Source organism: Lithobates pipiens, unplaced genomic scaffold (assembly GCF_037356315.1).
Source record: "Lithobates pipiens isolate NorthernLeopardFrog02 unplaced genomic scaffold, aLitPip1_a1.2 Scaffold_19, whole genome shotgun sequence".
Taxonomy (NCBI): Eukaryota; Metazoa; Chordata; class Amphibia; order Anura; family Ranidae; genus Lithobates; species Lithobates pipiens.
In genome coordinates, this window is record NW_027507764.1 from 255,681,887 (window position 1) to 255,705,015 (window position 23,129).

The following is a 23,129-nucleotide window of genomic DNA, read 5'->3' on the forward strand; positions in this document are numbered from 1 at the left end:
GAAAATTCAGCCATGGTGACCCCCTGTGGCCCACCACTGACTATTGCACAACACACTGTAACTAAACCAGAAGTGATGTCAAGAGATCAGACTCAATATATTACTGATAACTTAGTCCCCCTTCTCCAAAAATTCAGACAGAAATGTGACATCTGGAGCAAGCTTCCTCTATCAGTGGCTGTACGGGCCAGTCTGGTTAAAATGATCTGGATGCCACAATTGCTTTACTTACTCCATAACTCCCCAATTTTAATTAGGGAAAAATGGTTTAGAAAAATACAAACTCTGTTTAGAGAACTAATTTGGAGGAAAGGCCAGCCCAGGATCAGTTTAAACTCTTTACAAAGCCCAATAAGTGAGGGAGGTTTAGTTGTCCCCCAACCGTATGTTTATTACTTGGCTGCTCAGTTGCAACATCTAGGAGTATGTGCTAACAAGGGAGGGGGGAAGCGGAACAACAAACTGCTGTTGTTGTTAGACTCCCCACATAGTTTGATAACAGAGGCATTAGAGGCAGGGTCCTTGGACTGTAGGCGACCAACTTTAAAATTGATGACAAAAATATGGCAAACAGCTAAGAGGATGATGGGGTATAAGGGTGTAACTGAATATTCACCTATATGGAACAATAAAAACCTGCAAGAACTCCTCAATGTAGAAAAGAATAAGGAGTGGGAAAAATATGGAGTACGCCAAGTAATTCAAGTTTATATGGGGAATGCCCTAAAAGTGTTTACAGATTTAAGACGAGAATATGCGATACCAAATAAGGTGTTTTATAGTTATTTACAGATGAGACACGCTCTGGGCAAACAGTTTAATAACAGCTCCTTGCAACAATGCGAGATCCCTCTTCTCCAGAGAATAATTAAAGCTGACTCTAATAAGGGATTGATATCAATGGCGCATCTGCAATTAATGGGGAAAAAAAATAAGAATGAAAGTCTATTTAAAAAAAAAAAATTCTCCCTTCTGGCTTTGATAGACACCTCTTGGAACCCTGACTCTCAACCATTTATTTCTGAGATTGACCCCAAATATTCACGGTATGCACGAGCCACCTGACCAATACCCTCCCCCCTCTGCTCCTACCCTTTTCTCCATCTAAATCTTTCTCACCACTATCCTCCCTCCCTGCCCCCCTACTCCACTAATCCTTCCCACCATCCCTTCGCTTAACTCTATACACCCCACTGGTAATGAAGTCTGTAATGTGTGTTATGCTATCTTTACTGTTGCCCCTTCCGACACAAGCAGTGTACCCCCCTTATATCTGTTGAAATGTTATTATCGGGCCCTCGCCCCTATCATTTATAGTACCATTGCTATCTACCTGATTATACATGATTATCAGTTCTCACGAGATGTATACCTTGTATTTCTGTATGTTGCCGTTTGCCTTTCCCTGTGCATATACTCTGTTAGAAATTCTCATTCTAAGCAAAACTATGTGTAACAGTAACGGTTTCTGTTTTTTGATCGTTGCCAATAAAACTTTTGAAAAGCAAAAAAATAAAAAATAAGATGAGAAGACTACGTGGGAGAAATGACAATCGAACAATGGGGAAGGATTTTAGAGCTTGGACAATTAGTATCGGTGTCTCCTTCGCAAAAAGTATCTCACCTCTTCCTCCTTTACAGAGTGTATTACACGCCTAAGAAGATGTTTGTTTGGCCGCTGCGTGGACGCCAAATGTCCCAGATGTACTGGGACGGGAGACCTTATACACATGTTTTGGCGATGCCCAAAGTTGCATCGGTATTGCATTGGTATTGGACTGAGATCGCAAAAGAATTAATATTACATTTGGGGTGAATCTTGATTTGGAACCCAGAACATGTGTATTGGGCCTTGTCAGAAAAGAGGCTGGTCCAGCATGCATATTGACAGCGGTAACCATGATAAATTTAAGATTTTTATTATTAATTGTTTTGTATGGATTTTGGAAAAAATAAAGAAGAAAAAATCAGAACTTGCAGCAGACTTGCAAAGAAAGTTGTTCTGAAGTCATGCAGTGTGGAGTTGCTGCAACTGTACAACAAACTTGTGAAGCCTGGCGGGTCTAGCAATAGCTTAGCAAGTCATTCTGAAACTTGCAGTCAATTGCTTGCTATCTGGGATAGTTTGTTGAAATTAATATATGATCACACTGTTTGCTTATTGTTGCAGCTATCTGAAATATGCACCCCAGAACTTTTTGCAAGTCGCTCTAGCCAGCACTATACCTTAACCCTTTTGCTGCCAGCGGGGGATTTCACACAAACTGCTGGCTGCAGACTCCTGCCTGTAAGATAAAAGCATTTGGGCTTCAGCCCAACTGCCCGCTCCCCTCCATACTTTCCGGGCTCTGCTTGTCCATCTGCAGGCCCAGGAGCGACATGGCGGGTGCTGGAAGGGAAAGAGAAGAATGGAGACATGTTTGCTCTCCTCCCCTTGTGACCTGGAAAGTAATGTCTGACGTCACTTCTGGGTCAGCCTCTCTGTGTCCCTGGCTAGCATAGCCGGAAAGTAATGTTGCAATGCGATCTGCATTGCAAAATATTCAGTGGAGCCCAGAGGAGACATGCAAGGTCTTTTAGACCCTGCATGTCTCATTAAACACATAGGGGAGTTTTTGTCCCTTATGTGATATAAACTTTTTTTTTTTTTTTTTTTTTTTTTTTATAAATAACAACCAAGCACATAAAATGCCCCCCACCCCCACATATACGCACATACGAATGCAAACACATTCGTCGGGCGCCTACATGTGAAAACGTTGATTGCAATTCACACTAAACCAGGCATCTCAAACTGGCAACCTTCCAGCTGTTGCCAAACTACTATTCCCATGAGGCATTGCAGGGCTGACAGTTAGACTCCTCTTACACTGGAGCGGTTTTCAGGCACTTTAGCGCTAGAAATAGCCTCTGCAAAGCGCCTCAAAACTGCCTCCCATTAATTGCAGTGTGTCTTTTCGCACTGGGGCGGTGTGCTTGTGGGATGTTATGAAAATTTCTGCAAGCTGCATCTTTGGGGTGAGTTGGGAGTGCTCTATTTAGTCCTCCCAAAATGCCCTGCCCATTGCAATGAATAGGCAGTGTTTCAAAAGCGCCTTTGAAAGCGCCGCAAAGCTGCACTTTTTACCATTTTATTTTATTTTTTTGAGAAAAGCGGCACAAAAGCGCAGCTAAAACACAGCTAAAGCTCTGCAAAAAACGAGCACCTCTTTAGCGCTCAAATCCGGGATTGCCATTGTTAAAGTAGCCTTACAAGCATAACTCCCACAGACAGAGGCATGATGGGTCTTGTAGTTTTGCAACAGCTGGAGGGCTGTCATTTTGAGACCCCTGCAAACTAAACTGAACAGTGTTGCATGACTGAATAATTGTCATTCAAACTGTGAGAGCGCTGAAAGATAAAATTTGGTCTGGGCAGGAAGGGGGTGTAAGTGCACTGTATTGAGGTGGTTAAGAGCATTGGACGTTTGACGTCGGACAGTGATGTTTGACGTCTCTTCCAAAATCCAATGCTATGGAGCTAAGTGGTGGCCATCTTTCCCTCGCTCGGCATCTGGCCTCACAGGGGCGCGGATGCGATCGTCTCTGCTACCGACTGCTCCGGTAAGCGGCGGAGAGGACCAGAGCGCGGCAGGAGGGGAGGCCACTTTCATCTGAAAGCCAGCCACCCGCTGTTTTTAAAAATACTGGGGTTATTACAGCTAGCTGCTGCCCATAACCCCAGTTTTTAGCGTCAACGTACCGATGTAAAACAACGGCGGCTGGTCCTTAAGTGGTTAATCTTGTGCGCTATAACTTTTCAAAGTTGTATAAAATAAACCTAAACTGTTTATAACTACAAATTCTGCTTTAGCATGACACTTCAAAATTTGGTGAAATAAATGTTAAAAATGTTTTTTTTTTTTTTTTAAAGAGGATTTCTAGGTATGGATAATTTATGCATAGTTACATTAGTCCAGCTTGTAGCAATGTAAACAGTACCTGGGCGATGCCCTTCAGAATCTGTAAATCGCATCACTACTTCAGTGATCTCCACTTGATGCTGGATCTTGTGCTAAGCTCCCCCAAAAGCTGGAGAAGGGGGGTTGGTGGCGTCACACTCTGTACCTCTTCCATTCAGAGAACGCTTTGCAATCATTTAAATGATGCAGAACATTCTCAGAATGGCACCCATGCTGAGTGGCCCACCTCCTGTGTTCAGAATATATTAGAGTAGCCACTTGGTGTTGAACCTAAAAGCAAGTAGAGATCACTAGAGTATTGGCATCTACTTCCAAGGTGATCAGCCAAGAATGGTACAGTTGTATGCGTGTTTACATTGGTCCAAGCTGGACCAATATACTGTAACTATGTATAAAATATCCATGCTTGTACTTCCAGGGCTTAAATACAGTGGAAAGTATTCACAGCGTTTTCACTTGTTCCAGGCTTATTCCAAAATGGATTAAAAGTTATTATGTTCCTCAAAATTCTACAAACAGTACCCATAATGACAACCTGAAAAAAGTTTTTGGTTTGAAATATTTGCTAATTTTATTAAAAATAAAAACAAAGAAAAAAATCACACGTATAAAAGTAATTACAGCCTTTGCTCAATACTTTGTTGACGCACCTACAAGCTTGGCACACCTGTTTAAGGGCAGTTTCTCCCATTCTTTGCAGGACCTCTCGCGCTCCATCAGTTTGGATGGGAAACATCGGTGCACAGCTATTTTAAGATCTCTCCAGAGATGTTCAATGGGGTTCAAGTCTGGGCTTTTACTGGGCCACTCAAGGACTTTCACAGAGTTGTCCCATTGCCACTCATTTGTTATTTTGGCTGTGTGCTTAGGGTCATTGTCCTGTTGGAAGATGAACCTTTGCCCCAGTCTGAGGTCCACCTTCTGGAGCAGGTTTTCATCAAGGATATCTCTGTACGTTGTTGCATTCATCTTTCCCTTGATCCTGACTAGTCTCCCAGTTCCTGCCACTGAAAAACATCCTCACAGCACGATGCTGCCGCTAAAATGCTTCACTGTGGGAATGCTATTGACCAGGTGATGAGCAGTGCCTGGTTTCCTACAGACTTGCCACTTGTCATTCAGGCCAAAGAGTTCAATACTTGTTTCATCAGGCCAGAGGATTTAGTTTCTCATGGTCTGAGAGTCCTTCAGGTGCCTTTGGGCAAACTCCAGGCCTGCTGTCAAGTGCCTTTTTTTTACTGAGTGGCTTCTGTCTGGCCACTCTACCATACAGGCCTGATTGGTGGAGTGCTGCAGAGATGGTTGTTCTTCTGGAAGGTTCTCCTCTCTCCACAGAGAAACATTGGTGCTCTGCTAGAGTGACCATCGGCTTCTTGGCCACCTCCCTGACCAAGGCCCTTCTCCCCCAATCGCTCAGTTTGGCTGGACGGCTCGCTCTAGGAAGAGTCCCGGTGTTTCCAAACTTCTTCCATTTACAGATCATGGAGGCCACTGTGTACATTGGGACCTTCAATGCTGCAGAAATTTTTCATTTACCTTCCCCAGATCTGTGCCTCAATACAATCCTGTCTCGAAGGTCTACAGACATTTCCTTGGGCTTCATGGCATGGCTTGTGCACTGACATGCACTGTTGTCTGTGGGACCTTATATAGACAGGCATGTACCTTTCCAAATCACCTCCAGTCAACTGAATTTAGCACAGATGGACTCCAATCAAGTTGTAGAAATATCTCAAGGATGATCAGTGGAAACATGATACACCTAAGCTCAATTTTGAGTGTCATGGCAAAGGCGTGAATACTTCTGTACATGTGAATTTTTTTATTTTTAATACATTTGCAAAGATTTCAAACAAACCTTTTTTCACATTGTCATTATGGGGTATTATTTGTAGAAAAGGAAAAATGAATTTAATCCATTTTGGAATAAGGCTGTAACATAACATAAAATGTGGGAAAAGTGAAGCGCTGTGAATACTTTCTGGATGCACTGTACACATTTTTGAATCTTGATTTCAATAAGTTTCCTTCCCCCCCAATATATTTAACCAGTGATACAGGCTAAATGGCAAAAGCCTAATGATTTAGATTTTTTTTTTCTTTCAATTAACTGTATTTTATTGATCATAAAAGCAGATAGGTGGACAAAAAGTTTACCCTGTAATACACAGACTCCAGCATAACAGTAGTTGGGCCAGTGTATAACTGTTAACAGTAAACAATGAAACAAGCAATGAGTCGTTCTTGGCTCTAGATTGAACCTGCTGTACATCCAATAGAGTCCATTATAAATCGCATCAAAATCCGAAGAACGAAAGAAAACGGCAAGTAAAAGAAGGGTGGGGGGGGGGAAGGGAGGGGGAAGATGGTAGGGCTCGGTCATCAGCTCACGGCGGATCTTCTCATCTGTGCCATTCCTCACAGATTTTGTCATGTGTTTCAAGTCTATCCTGTAATCTGGCTGTCATTTTTTCCATCAGCTCTGTCTTTTATTCTGGTATACAGATCTGCCTGGGAGGGCGGAGCCTGTATTTTCCAATGGAGAGCAACCAGACATCTCGAGGCCGTCAGAACATGGCTAAGTAGTTTTTTGGAGTGTTTGGGAATCTGTAGAGGTGAAACTCCCAGTAGAACTAATTTCTGGGTCCTGGGGACCTGTTCCTCTGAAAGATGGGACAGTAAAAGCTGCGTCTCCGTCCAGAAGGGCACTATCTTTGGGCAGGTCCAGTAGACATGATATAGGGTTCCCCTGGCCTCCTGACAGCGCCAACACCTGTCCGAGCTAGAGGGATAGATGGCGTGGAGAATATCTGATGTCAGGTACCAAAAATAGAGGATTTTGTAGGTGTTCTCCTTTATAGAGCGTGCAGAAAGAGAGCTTTTTGCTGCCTGAGACCAGACCGTCTGCCAAGTTGCTTCTGGGATCTCCTCTCCTATTGCCTTCTCCCAGCAAAGCATGTATGCGTATTTACCTTGGCTGGGGAAGGAATAAGAATTTTTGGAGCTCAGTAAATGAGAGCATCCTAGGTGTACACGGTTGCTCTAGGTGACCAAAGTGGAAGAGATTCCGTGTCGCCCAGGGTGAAGACATCTGGTGTGCAAAACCTGCAGGCATCCTGGGGTTATAGAGAAAGGAAGTCAAGGGAGACCTTTCCAAGCTCAAATTATGCGCCCGGAATAGTCTGCACTAGAGTGTCTTGAGGTGAAGCATGGGTCCCAGAAGCAGAGTCCACCTCCACGTTTGCATTCCAGAGCAGGCAATTTGGGTGTATGGGTGCAAGCCATAACTTTTCGATTTCCATCCACTTATTATAGGATCGTTGGGGAAACCAGGAGGTCAAGGCGTGTAGCTGGGCAGCTTGATAGTATTTGATCAAGTCCGGGAGTGCCAACCCGCCGTCCGTACGGGACACTGTTAGTACTGATGGGGTATTCTGTGTCTCTTATAATTCCAATTACAAATCGTATTTCCGAAGTCCACCAGGAGTTGATTTTGAGTTTTAATGCATCCAGTAGGCCTAGGCAACATGCTCAGGATATGTTTCAGTCCTTCTATATTTGCATAGTGGTATCACTTGTGGAACTGTTCATTTTATTTTACACTTTAGGTCCACTTTAAGGATTGTATACTATAGATGTACAGAATTATCCTGATTGGAATTTGTACTTGTTGCAATTTAATCAATTGTGTTTATAATCAAAGTTTCTTAAAATCGAAAATGTTTTTGCAAGAGCTACCTTTTTGTGTTTTTAAATATTAGAATATCTGAGAACATAATTTCTTTAGGAAAAATTAGCCTAATTTTGATAGCTGTATTTGTTTTTATTTTAGCTATCATTATAGGGCAGAAAAGTAATATATTGTGCAGTATGGTTATACAGATTTTTTTTTTTTACAATTTTGCCATTGAGGCGGTAAAGGCCAGATAATATGCTTTCATCCGAACCTTGAGCAGAACAATTTGATTAGTAGGGGGAGGAAGTGTTGAGGAAGTATTGGCGTGTGTCAGAGTTCACTGACATTTTTCCAGGCTTCCATATCACTGACAAAACAAATAGGCGTCCTGTATTTTAATCTGTTTTTTCTATCATAATACTTGGCATTGATAATTTCCAGGACGTCTTTGTTGCCAAGTCTGTAAATTTAATTTATGTACTTTCAACTTTTTTGGTATGTAAGCCTGTTTAGATGTTTAAATACATAAATATTTTAAACAAATAAGAAATCAGAGTTGCTAAGGTATAGCCTTCATTATGTGTTTGGAACCAGGTGTGCTAGTTCACTGCTAAATTCAAATTTTCCTTCCTCTGGAGTTGTAATGTGCAAAAAAATGTCTGTCAAGATAAATAAATCCTCTCTGCAGCTGAATGGCATACCTGTAAACAAAAACATGGTTAACAATAAAACACAGTAAACAGTAAAGTATAAAAAAAATTGCATACCTGAAAAGCAAACGTGATAAAACATAATAACAATAAAACATTGTCGAATAGAATACAGTAAAAAAAAGAGCAGCATAGAGAGAGAACTATTAAAAAAGTCAACAATTTTGTTAATATATATATAATAAATTTTTTTAACTGTAACAGTTCCAGCGGTTTGGGTCTCTCAAAATGCAATGGCATCTTGGGAGACCCTGTGAAAGTGTGCCTAGTCTGTGCAATACTGTACCCTATGCTACAACTCAACTAGTGAATGGTAGCGTTCAAAACATTCCCCAATGCAAAGACCAAGATTGTCGAGACAGGAGGGACAAAAATAGCGGGTGTCACACCTATATCCGCACTTGCTGCAGACAAAACATCTTTGGGGGTTCGTTGGATAGGGGTACTTGGGAGGACATAAGGAAAATGCCACTCATGCAGCCGGCTTACTGGATTTGGTTGGGGGAAGGTGAGGTGCATTTGGATTTGGAAGTTGGACCACAGCGCTGTCTGGAAACAGAAGTGCTCTGACGATCTCTTCCTAGAATTTAAGGAAGGATCCAGTCTGTCCTGAAGCTCTGTATAACACATGAGCGTTCAGCAAAGCCAATTGAAATAAATAGACACTTTCTTGTACCAGCTTCTTGCCTTACGGGCAACTAGGTACAGTGCCATCAACTGGTTATTGAGGTCCACCCCTCCCATATTTTGATTATATTCGTGGACACGGAGGGGTTTCTCCACAACACCAGTCGCCGTAGTAATTTGGACCATCATGTCTGCATGAAGGGAGGTAAGAACGAAAACATTCTTATTATCCCTCCACTTCATAGTGAGCAAGTTATTACACATGAAGCATGCTCTTTCCCCCAGTCTAAGATGGGAATCTACAAGCTGCTGGGGAAAGCCCCGACGATTAGCTCACGCAATGCCACATGCTCCAATCTGCTGATCAAATAAGTGACTAAACAGTGGCTTGTGCAATAATTGTCCATGGGCCAAGTGGTACCCCTTTCCGAATAAGGTTGACACAAAGTCCCACACAATCTTGCCAGCACTTCCTATGTAGTCTGGGCAGTTTGTCGGCTCTACATGACTATCTTTGGCCTCGTAAACCATAAAACTACATGTATAGCCTGTGGCCCTGTCACAGAGCTTATACATCTTGAACCCGTATCTGGCACGCTCGCTGGGAAGGTACTGTTTGAATGACAAGTGAGACTCAACGCAGACAACTTGATGGGGAGTAAACAAGTCTGCAAAACGGTTGAAGTGGTTTACGAGGGGCCGAATTTTGCAGAGCCAACAGTATCCAGGGTCTCCACAAGGACAACAGTTCATTGTCATTGAAATGCATGAAATGCAAGATCTGCTCTTATCGTTCCCAGGTCATGGAAGCAGAGAACAAGGGCATATGGTGAATTGGGTCAGTGGACCAATATGACCGCAGCTCACTCTTTTTGGTTATGCCCATGTTGAGGGAAAGGCCCAGAAAGAAGGCAAGGCAAGGGAGGACTGGGGAGTAGTGGCGATGTGTTGACCAGCGTACAAATTGCTTTGGTCCACAATAGATCTATAGAGATCTTCAGTGAAAAATGGCGAATAAAATCAAGTGATGTAAAATCAACTGTTTCCACCTGAATGCCGGGTTGGCCAGTGAATGGGGGAAGTACAGGTGCTGCAGAAGTGGTGGGTTCCCAATTAGGATTGGCGAATGCAGCAGGAAGGCCACTATGGGCACACGACGGGCCTGTCTTTGTCTTCTTGGTGGCAGCGGAACACTATTTGTGCTTGCCACCTCAACAGCTTGAACTGCACTTATGGGACTTGCCACGTCACCACGTGATACTGCAGTGCTGGTTTGACTATGACCAGGGTGTACTAGGCCGCTGGTGCTTGCCAGATCACCAGAAGGATGAGCGGCACTAGTACTGCTCTGCTCCATACGAGGGACCTGCGGTTCTTGCACCTCAACGACAGAAGAAGATTGGGGTCTGGTACACCTGCCCTTGGCAGGGACCACAACTCCGACGTCAGAGCTATCTGTCATGGAGCCGCTGTTGTCTACAGGATCGTATTTTGAGCCTGAATCTGGCAGATGAGTGACTTCCTTTTCACTGTGTGTCATGCTCAGAAACGTGTAGGCCTCTTCACTAGGGTACCTTCTATTTGCCATTTGGGGTCTAAATTTAGTGGTACACTAGTGAGACTCACAGGTTAAAAAGCTCCTAACTGTTAGCGACTGTATCAAAACGCTACCAAAAAAACCTGTTGGCGATCGCAGGGATCAGGCCTGACTCTGCGAACGCTGCAGTTATGTGTGTTTTGTAAGTGACAGTGATCGATCGATACTGCACTTGGGTGGACTGGGCTGGGCGGAGGGGCAAAACACAGGTGCTAGCAGGTATCTGGGTTGATCCCGCTAACACTGCGTTTTTGGGAACCCTAAACTGCTGGGGATGCTAGTATAGATCAGATATTGATCCATTCAGACACTATACCACTGAGGGAGGTGTATGCTGTGTGCGTGTGTATTGGCGGTACTGGCACTAACCTGATGCTGCCCGGGGCGACTCAGACCTTAAAACCTAACTTATATCACCTGCCGGGTGATCAAGGGGTTAAACCTTTATTAGGTAATAAATAGCGGGTGCCCTGACACTATAAAAAGCAAACTAACCAGCGTCACCCGTACCAGTTATACTGGTAAAAGGGTTAACTAGGGGGCAATCAGCGGGTTAAAACCTTTATTACCGTATTTGCCGGCGTATAAGACGACCTTTTACACTTAAAAAAACTGGCCGAAAATCGGGGGTCATCTTATACGCCGGATCAGCCCCTCCGATGCCTGCTGAGGGTTCGGTAATACTGTATGTACATACAGTATATACCGCTGAGCCAATCCCAGCGAGCGATGTATTCAAATGAATACAGAGCCTGCTCGGATTGGAGTAACAACCTCTGCCAATCCGAGCAGGCTACTCTGTAGCCTACTCGGATTGGCTTTGAGAGTCAGAGAGGCGCGGGCTGATGATACAGCCTCTGCCAATCCAAGCAGGCTTTGTATTCATTAATAGAATACATCGCTCGCCGTGATTGGTTCCAGCAAAAGCAGGAAGAAGGATATGGCGCCAGCTCCTGCTCCAGCAAGAAGGACGGAATATCAAGCGTCGGAAGCCTTGGAAGGGGGTCGTCTTATAGGGTAAGTACAAGAAAAAAATGCCTTAAACAACAGTAAGATTAGGGGGTCGTCTTGTATACCCGGTCGTCTTATACACCGGCATATACGGTAGGTATTTATATGGGGTACCTAACTCTATAAGAAGCTGACGGCAAAGCTAAATACTTACCTGCCTAACTAGTGTCACCTGTGACACTAATACAGCGATCAGAAAAACTATCACTTAATGACACTGGCGACGGGGGGGGGGGGGGGGGTTGATCACAGGGTTAAACCTTTGTTAGGTGGGTACCTTAGACCTAAAGGGGGCTAACCCTAACTACTCTACCACTTCTAACAATCACAATGCAGTAATCAGTAAAAACAAAACAAACAAAAAACCTGGTATTGGTGTCAATGTGACAGGGGGTGCGGGGGTAGGGTTATTGAGGGGTGAAAAGTGTGGTGTGGTAAGTGTAGTGTTGGTGCAAACTCACTTGGATGTCTTCTCTCATCGGGAGCTCCGAAAAGACTCCATGAGGAGAGATGACATCACTTCCTCTGCCGCTGTTTACATTACAGCAGCAGAGGAAGATTTTCATTCGCCTGAACTATCGCGAGGGGGTGGCCATGAATCGGTGGCCTCCCCCTCAGCACAGATTGTTCCTGCAACGATGCCGACTGCCTCGGGCATCAGGGGCGGGGGCATTGCGGGATGCAAGTAACGTACTGGTACATTTGCCTGCCCGTGCCATTCTGCCTACATATATCGTCGTGAGGCAAGTGGTTAAGGGCCACCCTGATGCAGTAAATGTACGTGGGACTGTCCTTACGTGGTTAAATTTACATTATAAGGGAATTTGTATAAAGTCAGAAGTTCATATCTTCATGTTTGTTCTGGGCTAGTAACTTAAAATATTTATAGCAACAGAATCAGTTTTTCAACCAGGGAGCTGATGTTTTCAGAATAAGAAATCCGTAAAGGCATCTTCCTATAAAATGTTTCCTTTAGCAATGGCAACATGCAGGAGAACACAAATATAACACGTGGTATCTGTGTCCTCCGAATTTTTTTTATGATGAATACAAATATTTAAATGTTTAACGTACAGAACAGGATACAGGCTGAGCGTTCTTAGGCCCTAGGTTACATTCTGATTCTTTCAGGTGATTGGACACTGGCAAAGCTTTTAGGGGACATTCCCTCTAATCATACCCCACTCTGTGTGTCCTCCATTTTTTTTTTTTTTTGTTTGCTGTGATGGACTTCTGCTGCATTACAAAGAAAACAGTTTTTTAATTTTATCTTCAGATTCTTCAATCAAACCCTTCACTTCTTCTAACATAACATTAGAATCTGTGCATTGGGATCAGTGCAGTCTCTGTAAAATCTTGGGATTCATATCTGGACCCCACACACTGGGAACAGCATGTAATGTTGCTTTGGCCACTGTATCCTGCTAGGGCACTCACTTCAGTATTCTGTGCACTGTTTGTAGATAGCCACAGGGTACTATACAGACCCAGGGCCATCTCTATGGAACCCAGACTCTGGAGTCCTCTCTGGAAATATGGCCACCATGATGGGCAAAGCCTGGATATAGGGACCAGCATCTTTGGACATGTAGAACAGGGTCGCCTTGTGTCTCTGACCTTTACTGTAAAGACCGGCATTGTGTTTGGAATGTGCTCACTTTTAGAGTGTAACCTTTTCAAACCGGATCCTAAAATCCAACCATTCAGACCTCAGTCTCAGGGAGGTGACCAAGTGGTAAGTCACACCACAGGTCACATACTCACCACGACATCTGCCTTGTTAAGGTACTCAGTAGGGCTGAAACAACTAATCAATTAATTGGGCAGTAACATAATAAGGTTATAAAAACTAAAATTAGCCCCTTTATAATATAAAAAGAGCAAATAGTTGCTACTGTAAATATTACTTTCACTGTTTCACAGTAAAAAACAAAAGGAACCCCTTACATTAGCGATTATTTGCTCTTTTTGTACTAATTTTAATTACATTTTAGTTTGTTTTTTTTTTACCCAGATTAATTTACTAAACATCTTAGGCCTGGATCACACCTATGTGTTTTTTGGTGCTTTTTGCAGAATGGGTCAAGGACCTTTTTCAACATAAAACAGTGCTTTTTTTGGTTCGATAGACTTAAATGGAGAAGCTGAAGAAAAGAATGGAATGCGTTTTTGCAGCGATTTGTGTTTTTAAATCTGCCCAACAAATTGGCCAAAAAAAGCATAAAAAAAGTGCAAAAATGTGAATCGCAGCAAAATTATGTGCGCAAAAATCTAAATGCACCGCAAAAGCAGTTCCAAAGCAAACTGCATAGGTGTGTACCAAGCCTTATGCTGGCCACTCGGATCGAGCTAGCAGTCACAGCTGATAAATGCATAGTTTTTATATGGTTGCAAATCAAAGCTCCCCAAGTTTCAAGAGTCCTGGGGCATGCTACTTAAAATCAAAGCCAGTGTGCATGCTTAACTGTAAATGGCAATTTGCTTTCTTTAAACTAGAGGTCGACCGATATATCAGCCGATATTTGCAGTTTTTTAATTAATCGGCATCGGCCGATTTAGAACTGCAGGGGGACTTTGAAATGACTTCTGTAATAGAAGTCAATGTAAGTTGCCTGAGTCGTCATAGAAACCTCTTCCTCCTCTCTGGGCAGTCTGCCAAGAAAAGAACAGAAAGATACAATGTTTACACTTCAATGAATGAAGTCATCTCTGTGTGTAGAAGTTCTCAGTTTAACCATTTAAAGACTAAATCTTTTCTGACACTTGTTGCTTACAAGTAAAAATCCTGTATTTTCTGCCAGAAAATCACTTAGACCCCCCAAAAATTATATATATATTTTTAGCAGAGATCCTAGGGAATAAAATAGCGGTTGTTGCAATATTTTATGTCACACGGCATTTGCACAGAGGTCTTTCAAAAGCATTTTTTTGGGAAAAAAATACACTATTTAAAAAATAAAAATAAAATAAAAACAGTAAAGTTAGCCCATTTTTTTTTTTTTTTTCGTCCAAAAGTTTTGACTACCTGTTTTTATTTAATCGTTTTTTTTTTTGTTTTTTTTTTATCTAAATCATACATACAAGTAAACTGATTGGAGGTTTGTTTTGTTTAATAAATGTTTAAATGTAAGAAATTTTCTGTATCACTTATGAAGGCTGCTTTCACACTGGAGCGGGCAGGCGTTGATGGTAAAGCGCAAGTTTTAGCGGCTCTTTACCATCATTTAGCAGTGCCATCTAACCCAGCTAGCGGCCAAGGAAGAGGTGAAATGCGCCCATGAAGCACTGCTGCCAAATCGCATTGCATGCGCTTCGGCAGTGGTGCCCATTCATATCAATGGGCAGGAGTGGTGGAGGAGCGGTATACACCACTCCAAACGTGCTGCTTGCAGGACTTTTTTTTAAGATCCTGCCAGCGCATCGCCTCAGTGTGAAAGCACTCTGTCTTTCACACAGACTGCAGGGGAGCCATTTTGCAGGCACTTTACAGGCGCTATTTTTAGCCCAAAATCGCCTGAAAAATGCCCCAGTGGGAAAGGTGTGTTAGATCAAGGGGGATTAAAAAAATAAATAAATAAAAAAGGAAAAAAATAAATAAATAAAATAAAATCGGCCTAACATATCGGCCCAAAAAAATCGGCATCATATATCGGCTATCGGCCGCCATGATTTCTAAATATCGGCATCGGCCAGAGAAAAACCCATATCGGTCGACCTCTACTTTAAACGTTACTTGCTGTTTTTTTGTTTTTTGTTTTTTATGCATCTTTTTTCATAACATGTTCATTTTTAGCTATATTTTTTTTTGCTTTCAGGTGTAAAACAAAACTATATCCTGATAATTTACCATCAACAAGTGTTGTAATTGTGTTTCACAATGAAGCCTGGACGACATTACTGAGGACAGTGCACAGTGTTATAAATAGATCTCCACGACACCTTCTTGAAGAGATTATTCTTGTGGATGATGCTAGTGAACGAGGTGAGTGCCATTAATCTGAATAATAGTCAAAACTGCACTTTTTTTTAGTATACAATAAAAACCTTGGTTTGAGAGTAACTTGGTTTGAGAGCGCTTTGCAAGACCAGCAACATTTTTTAACAAAATTTGACTGCATAGCAAGACCTCGCTTGTATATGAAAATAGGGTTGCGTCACAACTGGGTATAAAGGAAAAGAGAGGCGCCTTTAAGTGTAGCAATATGGTTACATTTAATGAAGATACAACATTTAGCATCTCGTATGGTTGATGATTAACCGCTTGGCGACCAGCCGCTGTCATACTGCGTCAGGTCGGGAAGGTTCCTGCGAGCTGTTGTAGCTATATGTTGGCTCCTTTGAAGCCGGAGGGGTTTAACACTGGAGCGGTGCGCTAGCAGGACGAAAAAAGTCTTGCTAGCAGCATCTTTGGAGCGGTGTATTCACCGCTCCTACCCATTGAAATCAATGGGGCAGTGTGGCTATACTGCCGGCACAGCGGAGCTTTGCGGGCGGTTTTAACCTTTTTCAGCCAATAGCGAGGGTTAAAACCGCCCCGCTAGCGACCGATTACCACTGCTAAAAGGGCGGTAAATCGGCGCTAACAATAGCCGACGCCCGCACCGCCCCAGTGTGAAAGGGGCCTTAGAGGCACCTCTCTTCTCCTTTATACTCTGCAGCTCCTGCTGGATTTTGCTTCGAATCCCCTTGTAGAGGCTTCCATTCGTGGATGTACATTTTATGGTTACACATCGCTATGATCTTTTTATATGGACTTTAAACTGAAGGACTTATGAATAAATGGTTGTGGAACAAAACATTTAAATTTCCATTATTATGGGGAAATTCACTTTGGTATACAAGTGCTTTAGATTACAAGCATGTTTCTGGAACAAATTATACTCGCTATCCAAGGTTTTACTGTCGTTATATTTGTTGTTAACCAAGTTCCTACAGTAGTATAAAACTGTTAAAGCTGTATTTAGAGTTGAGACGTGCATGCCATTTCATGCCTCCCAACTTTGAGCACATGTTAAAGTGTCTTTAAAACAAATGTTTTAAAATTTCTTAACATGTTTGACATTGTATGCATAATATCAAATTGTTATTGTATCAACACACGTGGTGATAATGTGGATACATAGAAATAAAAATGTGCCACATCCTGAATATCAGTTGGGAAGAAACAAAAAATAGGGGGACTTTGGACTTTTTAGGCACAATTTGAGTATTGGCAGGGAATTGAGGGGTTAATTTTTTCGGTGAACAGCGATGTGGGCACTGCAGATCCAGCCCACAGCGCTGCTGACACCGATCTCTCCCCCCTCCGCTGTACAGATCGGTACAGAGAGGGGAGGGAGGAACCGGTGTCATAACATGACACCGGTTTGTTTAGAAGTGATCACTCCGTCATTTGACAGAGCGATCACTTGGTAAACGGCCGCGATGAGCGTGATCTGTGATGCGCCGGGTCCTGTGGACCCAGCGGTCACGGATGCTCTCAAGTGTGGAATTCTGGGAGGACGTCATATGACGGCCTCTCAGTTAAATATCCGCCCTGTAGCCATTATTTGGCTATGGGCCAGTTGTTAAGTGGTTAAAGAAGATGATACAGGTCTGTGAGAGCCAAAAATTGTGCTTGTTTGTAGGTGACCAAATACTTATTTTCCACCATAATTTGCAAATAAATTCTTTCAAAATTCAGACAATGTGATTGTCTGTATTTGTTTCCACATTTTGTCTCTCATAGTTGAGGTATACCTATGATGACAATTACAGGCCTCTCTCATATTTTTAAGTGGGAGAACTTGCATACGTGGTGGCTGACTAAATAAGTTTTTGCCCACTGTAGTTGCCAACCCCATTCATTTGTTCAGATCTTTCTGCAAGTTTTCTACTACCTGTGGAGAAGTTATTGCCCTGCTTGGCTTGTATCGTCCACAAATACAGAGCTTGAATGGTTTATCCCATCCTCCTAGATAGTTTATGAATAAATTAATTCTGATTGGTCCCAGGACAGAATCCTGTGGGACCCCACCTTGTGGTTCAGTTTGCTCAGTTGCCATGATAAACTTCTCTTTGAGACCAAGTTGAAGGATTTACTGAAAATTTGTGAACTACAATTTCCAGGATCATTCCATTAATATAACAGCTTATTAAACAGTTGCTTATTAAATACAGTGACCTCGATTTGACAGGCTGTTACAAATTACCTAATGTTTCACAAACGTGAGCATTACTGCATTATATTTCCCCTTTTTATGTTGATTCAATCAAAATCATTACAGGAATTCACATATACAAAGATCAATAAAGCTTCTTCAATTCCTTTGTCAGACACATTTACATGGTGTCAAATTTGGCTCTGGGGACACATAATTTTTTTTTCTTTATGAATGTGTTATTTTGTGAGCATCACCTGACACATAATGTGATTGATAAAATGTTAAAGTAACAGCTTACCCCAGACCTTTCTTGGAAATGAGAATTATTTCCATAAATGTGTACCAATCTGTGCTATATTTAGGGATCATAATGTCTCCATCTTAATTTTGTACATTATATAATTATGGTAAAATTAAAGTAGATTAGTAGTATGCTTTCAACAGACTAAGCAAAAAATATAACTTGTTATAGATTATTTTCTTCATTTTTTTTTTTATTTATTTTTTTTAATTCAAATTGAGGACTACATATATGTTTCAAGTCAGGGTTCACTATCTCTAGCTACTGGATCATAAGGATACCCTAGAATAGGGGAATCAAACTCAATTTCATTGCAAGCCACATCAGGATTATGGTTGCCCTCAATGGGCCGTTTGTATCTGTAAGACTATATAAATGTATGTGATCTTTATCTTAATAATTGCACCTGCATTTGATTATTACTAGTTTTAGTAATAACTTAAGACTTAACCTGTGATGGACAGGTGCAGACCGGCACAAAGTCCACTCCGCTCCTGTAGCAGATGATGCAAGTCTCAAAATAAGGGTCGCACACCACTGGTATCATCCAAAAGAACCTTTATTGGAGGATGCTCAGGCATAGTTCTGCTATGGCGTTCTGTCTGCGCAGTCTCCAATAGTTTCTTGTAAATGATACTGGTGGTATGTGACGTTTCTTTTCAACTAGCATAGAATCCGATGTCAAGCCCCTCTACCCTCCTTTAAATCTCAGTGTCTCCCCCTTACCTTGTGCTGCTTCTGGGAAGAAGCTGAGGATGGAGCTGGGAAGCATAAAGCTCATTGTCTGGAGGAGGACCATAGGAGGGCTGTCAAAGTCAGCTGAATGCTGGGGCTAGGGGAGTCAGATGAGGGGGTGCTGCGGCTGCGCAGAGAGTTGCGGAATTTGTAAGAGGAGTTCTGTTCTCTCCGTTGCCAACTGCTGGCGTGGGGGTGGGGGAGACTGTCTGCAGTTGCATGGAGAAGCGCAGAATCTGTCAGGAGTTCTCTTCTCTCTGCTGCTGACTGCTGAGGCTAGAGGGTTGCTATCGGGAGAGGTGTGAGGGCCTGGCTGAATTTGGCCCATAGGCCTTGTGTTTGACACATGTGGTCTAGAGCCTGTACCTTTACACACACAATTCAGCAATGGCAGCTTCTATATTACACCTTCATGTTTTACTTTAACTTTAGCCTTTAAACTGTTGTTACTTTCCTAATTTTTTATTTTTTTTTTTCATTTATCTTCTGCTGCAGTTTGAAAGTTTGGCTGTGATGGTGTGATTTTTATTTTTATTCATTTTACTTCCTTGGCTTCTTCTGCCACATCCCACTTTTTCATACTCTGTGAATTGCAAAAGGTCATCTATACATAGGCATTAACCATTGACGACAACAGCAATGGATTCAAAACCGACTGTGAAATTCAGTAGTGTTGCAGCCTAAAAATGCACTAACTTTAAAAAGTCCTTTGTGAAGTTACAGTAGGTGACACCAAAGTATACAGTTTACAAGTTACAACTGTATTGGATTTGCCAGAAATGGAACTCAGATCCCAATTCCAATTTTTTTTATTAAAGTTTGTCAGATAACACAAGGAATATGTGTGAACACATCACAGCATAACGATAATTACAAAATAAGGCATAACATTTTGTATAGCGATGCATCATTCCTTGTATGGAAAAGAAAGGCGAATGGCAAGTATATAGCTTTGTTGTGTGCCACATCCAAATTTGACAATGCAAAGAAAGGATTCTTTCTTGAGCGGACTTTATAGGCAATGCAAAATTTAAATCGAGTAATATCAAAGTAATATAGTAAAACAATTACCGGTATTATTAATAAATAATTGTTTTACTATATTACTTTGATATTACTCGATTTAAGTTTTTTGTGTTGCATATAAAGTCCATTCAGGGGAATCCTTTTTCTTTACATCATTCCTTGTATAGACTACAAAAGCATAGTATTACTGCCTTTAACCGCTTAAGGACCGCCTCACGCCAATATACGATGGCAGAATTGCATGGTTGGGCACAATCACATACCTGTACGTTGCCTTTAAGTGCCCAGCCGTGGGTATCACGCCGGCGGTGGCACACTCGCGACTCGGTCCTGAGCTCCATGGCAGCGGGATCCGTGGACCCGATCGCCACCGGTGTCCCGCAATCGGATCACAGAGCTGAAGAACGAGGAGAGGTAAGTGCAAACAAACCTCTCCTCGTGCTTCCTACTGAGGCTGTCATTGATCGTCTGTTCCCTGTTATAGGGAAAGACTATCAGTGACATCAGACGCCAAGCCACGCCCCCCTACAGCTAAAAAAAAAAACACACACTTAACCCCTACACGGCAACCTACTGGTTAACCCCTTCTTTGCCAGTGACCTTTTTACCGTAATCCGTGCATTTTTAATTGCACGATTGCTGAATTAATGCCAATGTTCCCAAAAATGTATCAAAATTGTCCGACGTGTCTGCCATAATGTCACAATCACAATAAAAATCGCTGATTGCCGCCATTACTAGTAAAAAAAAAATTTTTTTTAAATGCCATAAAACTATCTCCTATTTTGTAGACGCTATAACTTTTGCGCAAACCAATCAATAATCGCTTATTGCGTTTTTTTTTTTTATTACCAAAAATATGTAGAATAATATGTATCGGCTTAAACTGAGGGAAATTTTTTTTTTTTTTATATATATATATATATATATATATATATATATATTTTTGGGGGATATTTATTATGGCAAAAAGTAAAAAATATAGAATTTTTTTCAAAATTGACGCTCTATTTTTGTTTATAGCGCAAAAAGTATGAAGGGGTTTATTTGACGAAGCGATCACGTGGTAAGTGTCTGCTATTGGCAGGCATTTACCATGATCCAGAGGACCAAGCGGTCACGGATGTTCCCGGGTGCGCGCCCCAGGGCCGCAGGAGCAATATTCTGGGAGGACGTCCACCCAGAATAAACTGACCACGGTGTAGCCGTCTTTCAGCTATGGCCCGGTCAGCATGTGGTTAAAGTAACACTAACATTTTGAAAGCTGCAATTTGTTTCAGCCAGGTATCCTCAGATTTCACCATTTCATTTAAGTCATCCTGAACAACTTTTAAAAAATGAGTGTAGTTGGCAAAATATAGCCAAGAAGAGTCAATTGAATACCTCATTTGTATACACTTGTATCCAACTTATATGAGAATTCTGACCTAAAGTGTTACTGAACCCAGGACCCTGCATTCATTATCTGGTCTACCACAGTACACAGACCTTGGAAATGCCATTATTCCAGTAATTATAAATGGCTAAATATCCTTTTCTCATCAGCAGTTAGAACAGTCTGGTGGCTTCTATCAGTGTCTGGTTAAAGCTTTTAGGAGGAGTTTTCATTCTGCTCTGACTGTCCTATGAGGCTGCAGGACCCCCCTGACCCACTCTCTGGACAGTGCTGATTGTCCCTGTGCTGATCACACGCCCTCTTCCAAGGGAAAAAAAATAGCAATACACACCAAACTGAGTATGTGCAGCTTGACCCCTAGCCTCTGTACTATCAGCAGATGATTGGGGACTGTGGGGGGGGGGGGGGAGGGAAGATCAGAGAAGATGTGATAAAACAGCCTTTTTACACAATGCAGAGGATTAACCCCTTAGGTTTCACAGTGAGTAGAACAAGCATGCTTTACTGCATTTAAAGACTTACATGTTTTACTGTTTAGAGGATTTAGACTTTGTAGGAAATACAGAGACTTGGTTCACCAGCTGTCATGATTAGCTGGCAACCATTCAAGGGTATTCCCTAGATCGCAGGGATAGAGAGGGTAAAAAAGGGGGAGGGGTATGCCTGTATATCAAAAATGATGTTCACGTGAATGTGAGAGTTATTACTAATAGTGCAAGGCAGGAGGTGGAATCCTTATGGGTAGAGCTACAAAGGGAGGAATCTAAGGGGAAAGTAATACTGGGAATATGCTTTAAGCCCCCTAACTAGGGGGAGGAGGCGGACCTCCTATCTCAATTTGGATTAGCGGCAAGAATGGGAAGTGTCATTATAATGGGGGGTTTTAATTATCCAGACATAGCCTGGGTGGGAGGAACAGTGCATTCATCTAAGGCTCGCCAGTTTCTAAATGTCTTGCAGGGCAATTTCATGGGTCAGATGGTAAATGGACTAGAAACAAAGCGTTTGACCTGCTGATTACCAAAAATACAGACCTGATCACTGATGTGGCAATACAGGGCAATTTAGGAAACAGCGATCACAGGTCAATTTGTTTTAGTATAAATCACACAAATAGGAAACATAAGGGGGAATACAAAGACGCTGAATTTCAAGAGCCAACTTCCCTACACTACGATCCTTTCTAGAAGATAACAATTGGGATAAAATCTTAGGAACAAAGAACACGGAGGAAAAATGGGTATGCTTTAAGAGCATATTAAATAAGGTGATTAGCCAGTTCATCCCAATGGGAAATACATTTAAAAGAGCTAATAAAATTACTGGGTGGCTTAACTCCAACGTAAAAATGCATATAAAAGCAAAGGAGAATGCCTTCAAAAAAATGCAAGGCTGAGGGATCATCATCAGTATTCCAACTTTACAAAGAATGCAGCAAGAAATGTAAGGGTGCAATCGGGGCAAATAAGATAGAACACGAAAGGCACATAGTGGAGGAGAGTATAAAAAAAATCCAAGAAATTCTTTAGGTACATAAATAGTAAGAAAGGGAGGACAGCTCATATTGGTCCCATAAAGAATGATGAAGAGAATCTGGTTACTAAGGATGGAGAGGTGGCGAAGGTATTGATATTCTTCTCCGTGGTCTTCACGAGGGAATCGGGAAGGGCTTCAGTAACCAAAACTGCATTGTTTATCCTCATGACATGTCAGAGGAAGCACCTTCATGGCTAACAGAGGACAGAATTAGAAATAGACTTGGAAAAACTTAACATTAAGTCACCGGGACCAGATTTCTTGCACCCGAAGGTCCTTAAGGAACTCAGTTAAGTAATTGCCAGACCATTGTTCCTAATTTTTACGAACAGTCTACTGACTAATATGGTACCAGCTGATTGGAGAAAAGCCAATATAGCACCAATATTTAAAAAAGGACCAAGATGAA

The 23,129-nt window shown here is 42.0% G+C and overlaps 1 protein-coding gene across 1 annotated transcript in view; it reads left to right on the forward strand.

Annotated features, from left to right (window-relative positions):
- Positions 1–23,129, forward strand: part of GALNT1 (polypeptide N-acetylgalactosaminyltransferase 1) — a 264,230-nt gene that overhangs the window by 114,221 nt on the left and 126,880 nt on the right. The window contains exon 4 of the mRNA XM_077491924.1: positions 15,399–15,565. Coding sequence (XP_077348050.1) covers positions 15,399–15,565 — 167 coding nt within the window. The remainder of the gene's footprint in view (positions 1–15,398; positions 15,566–23,129) is intronic.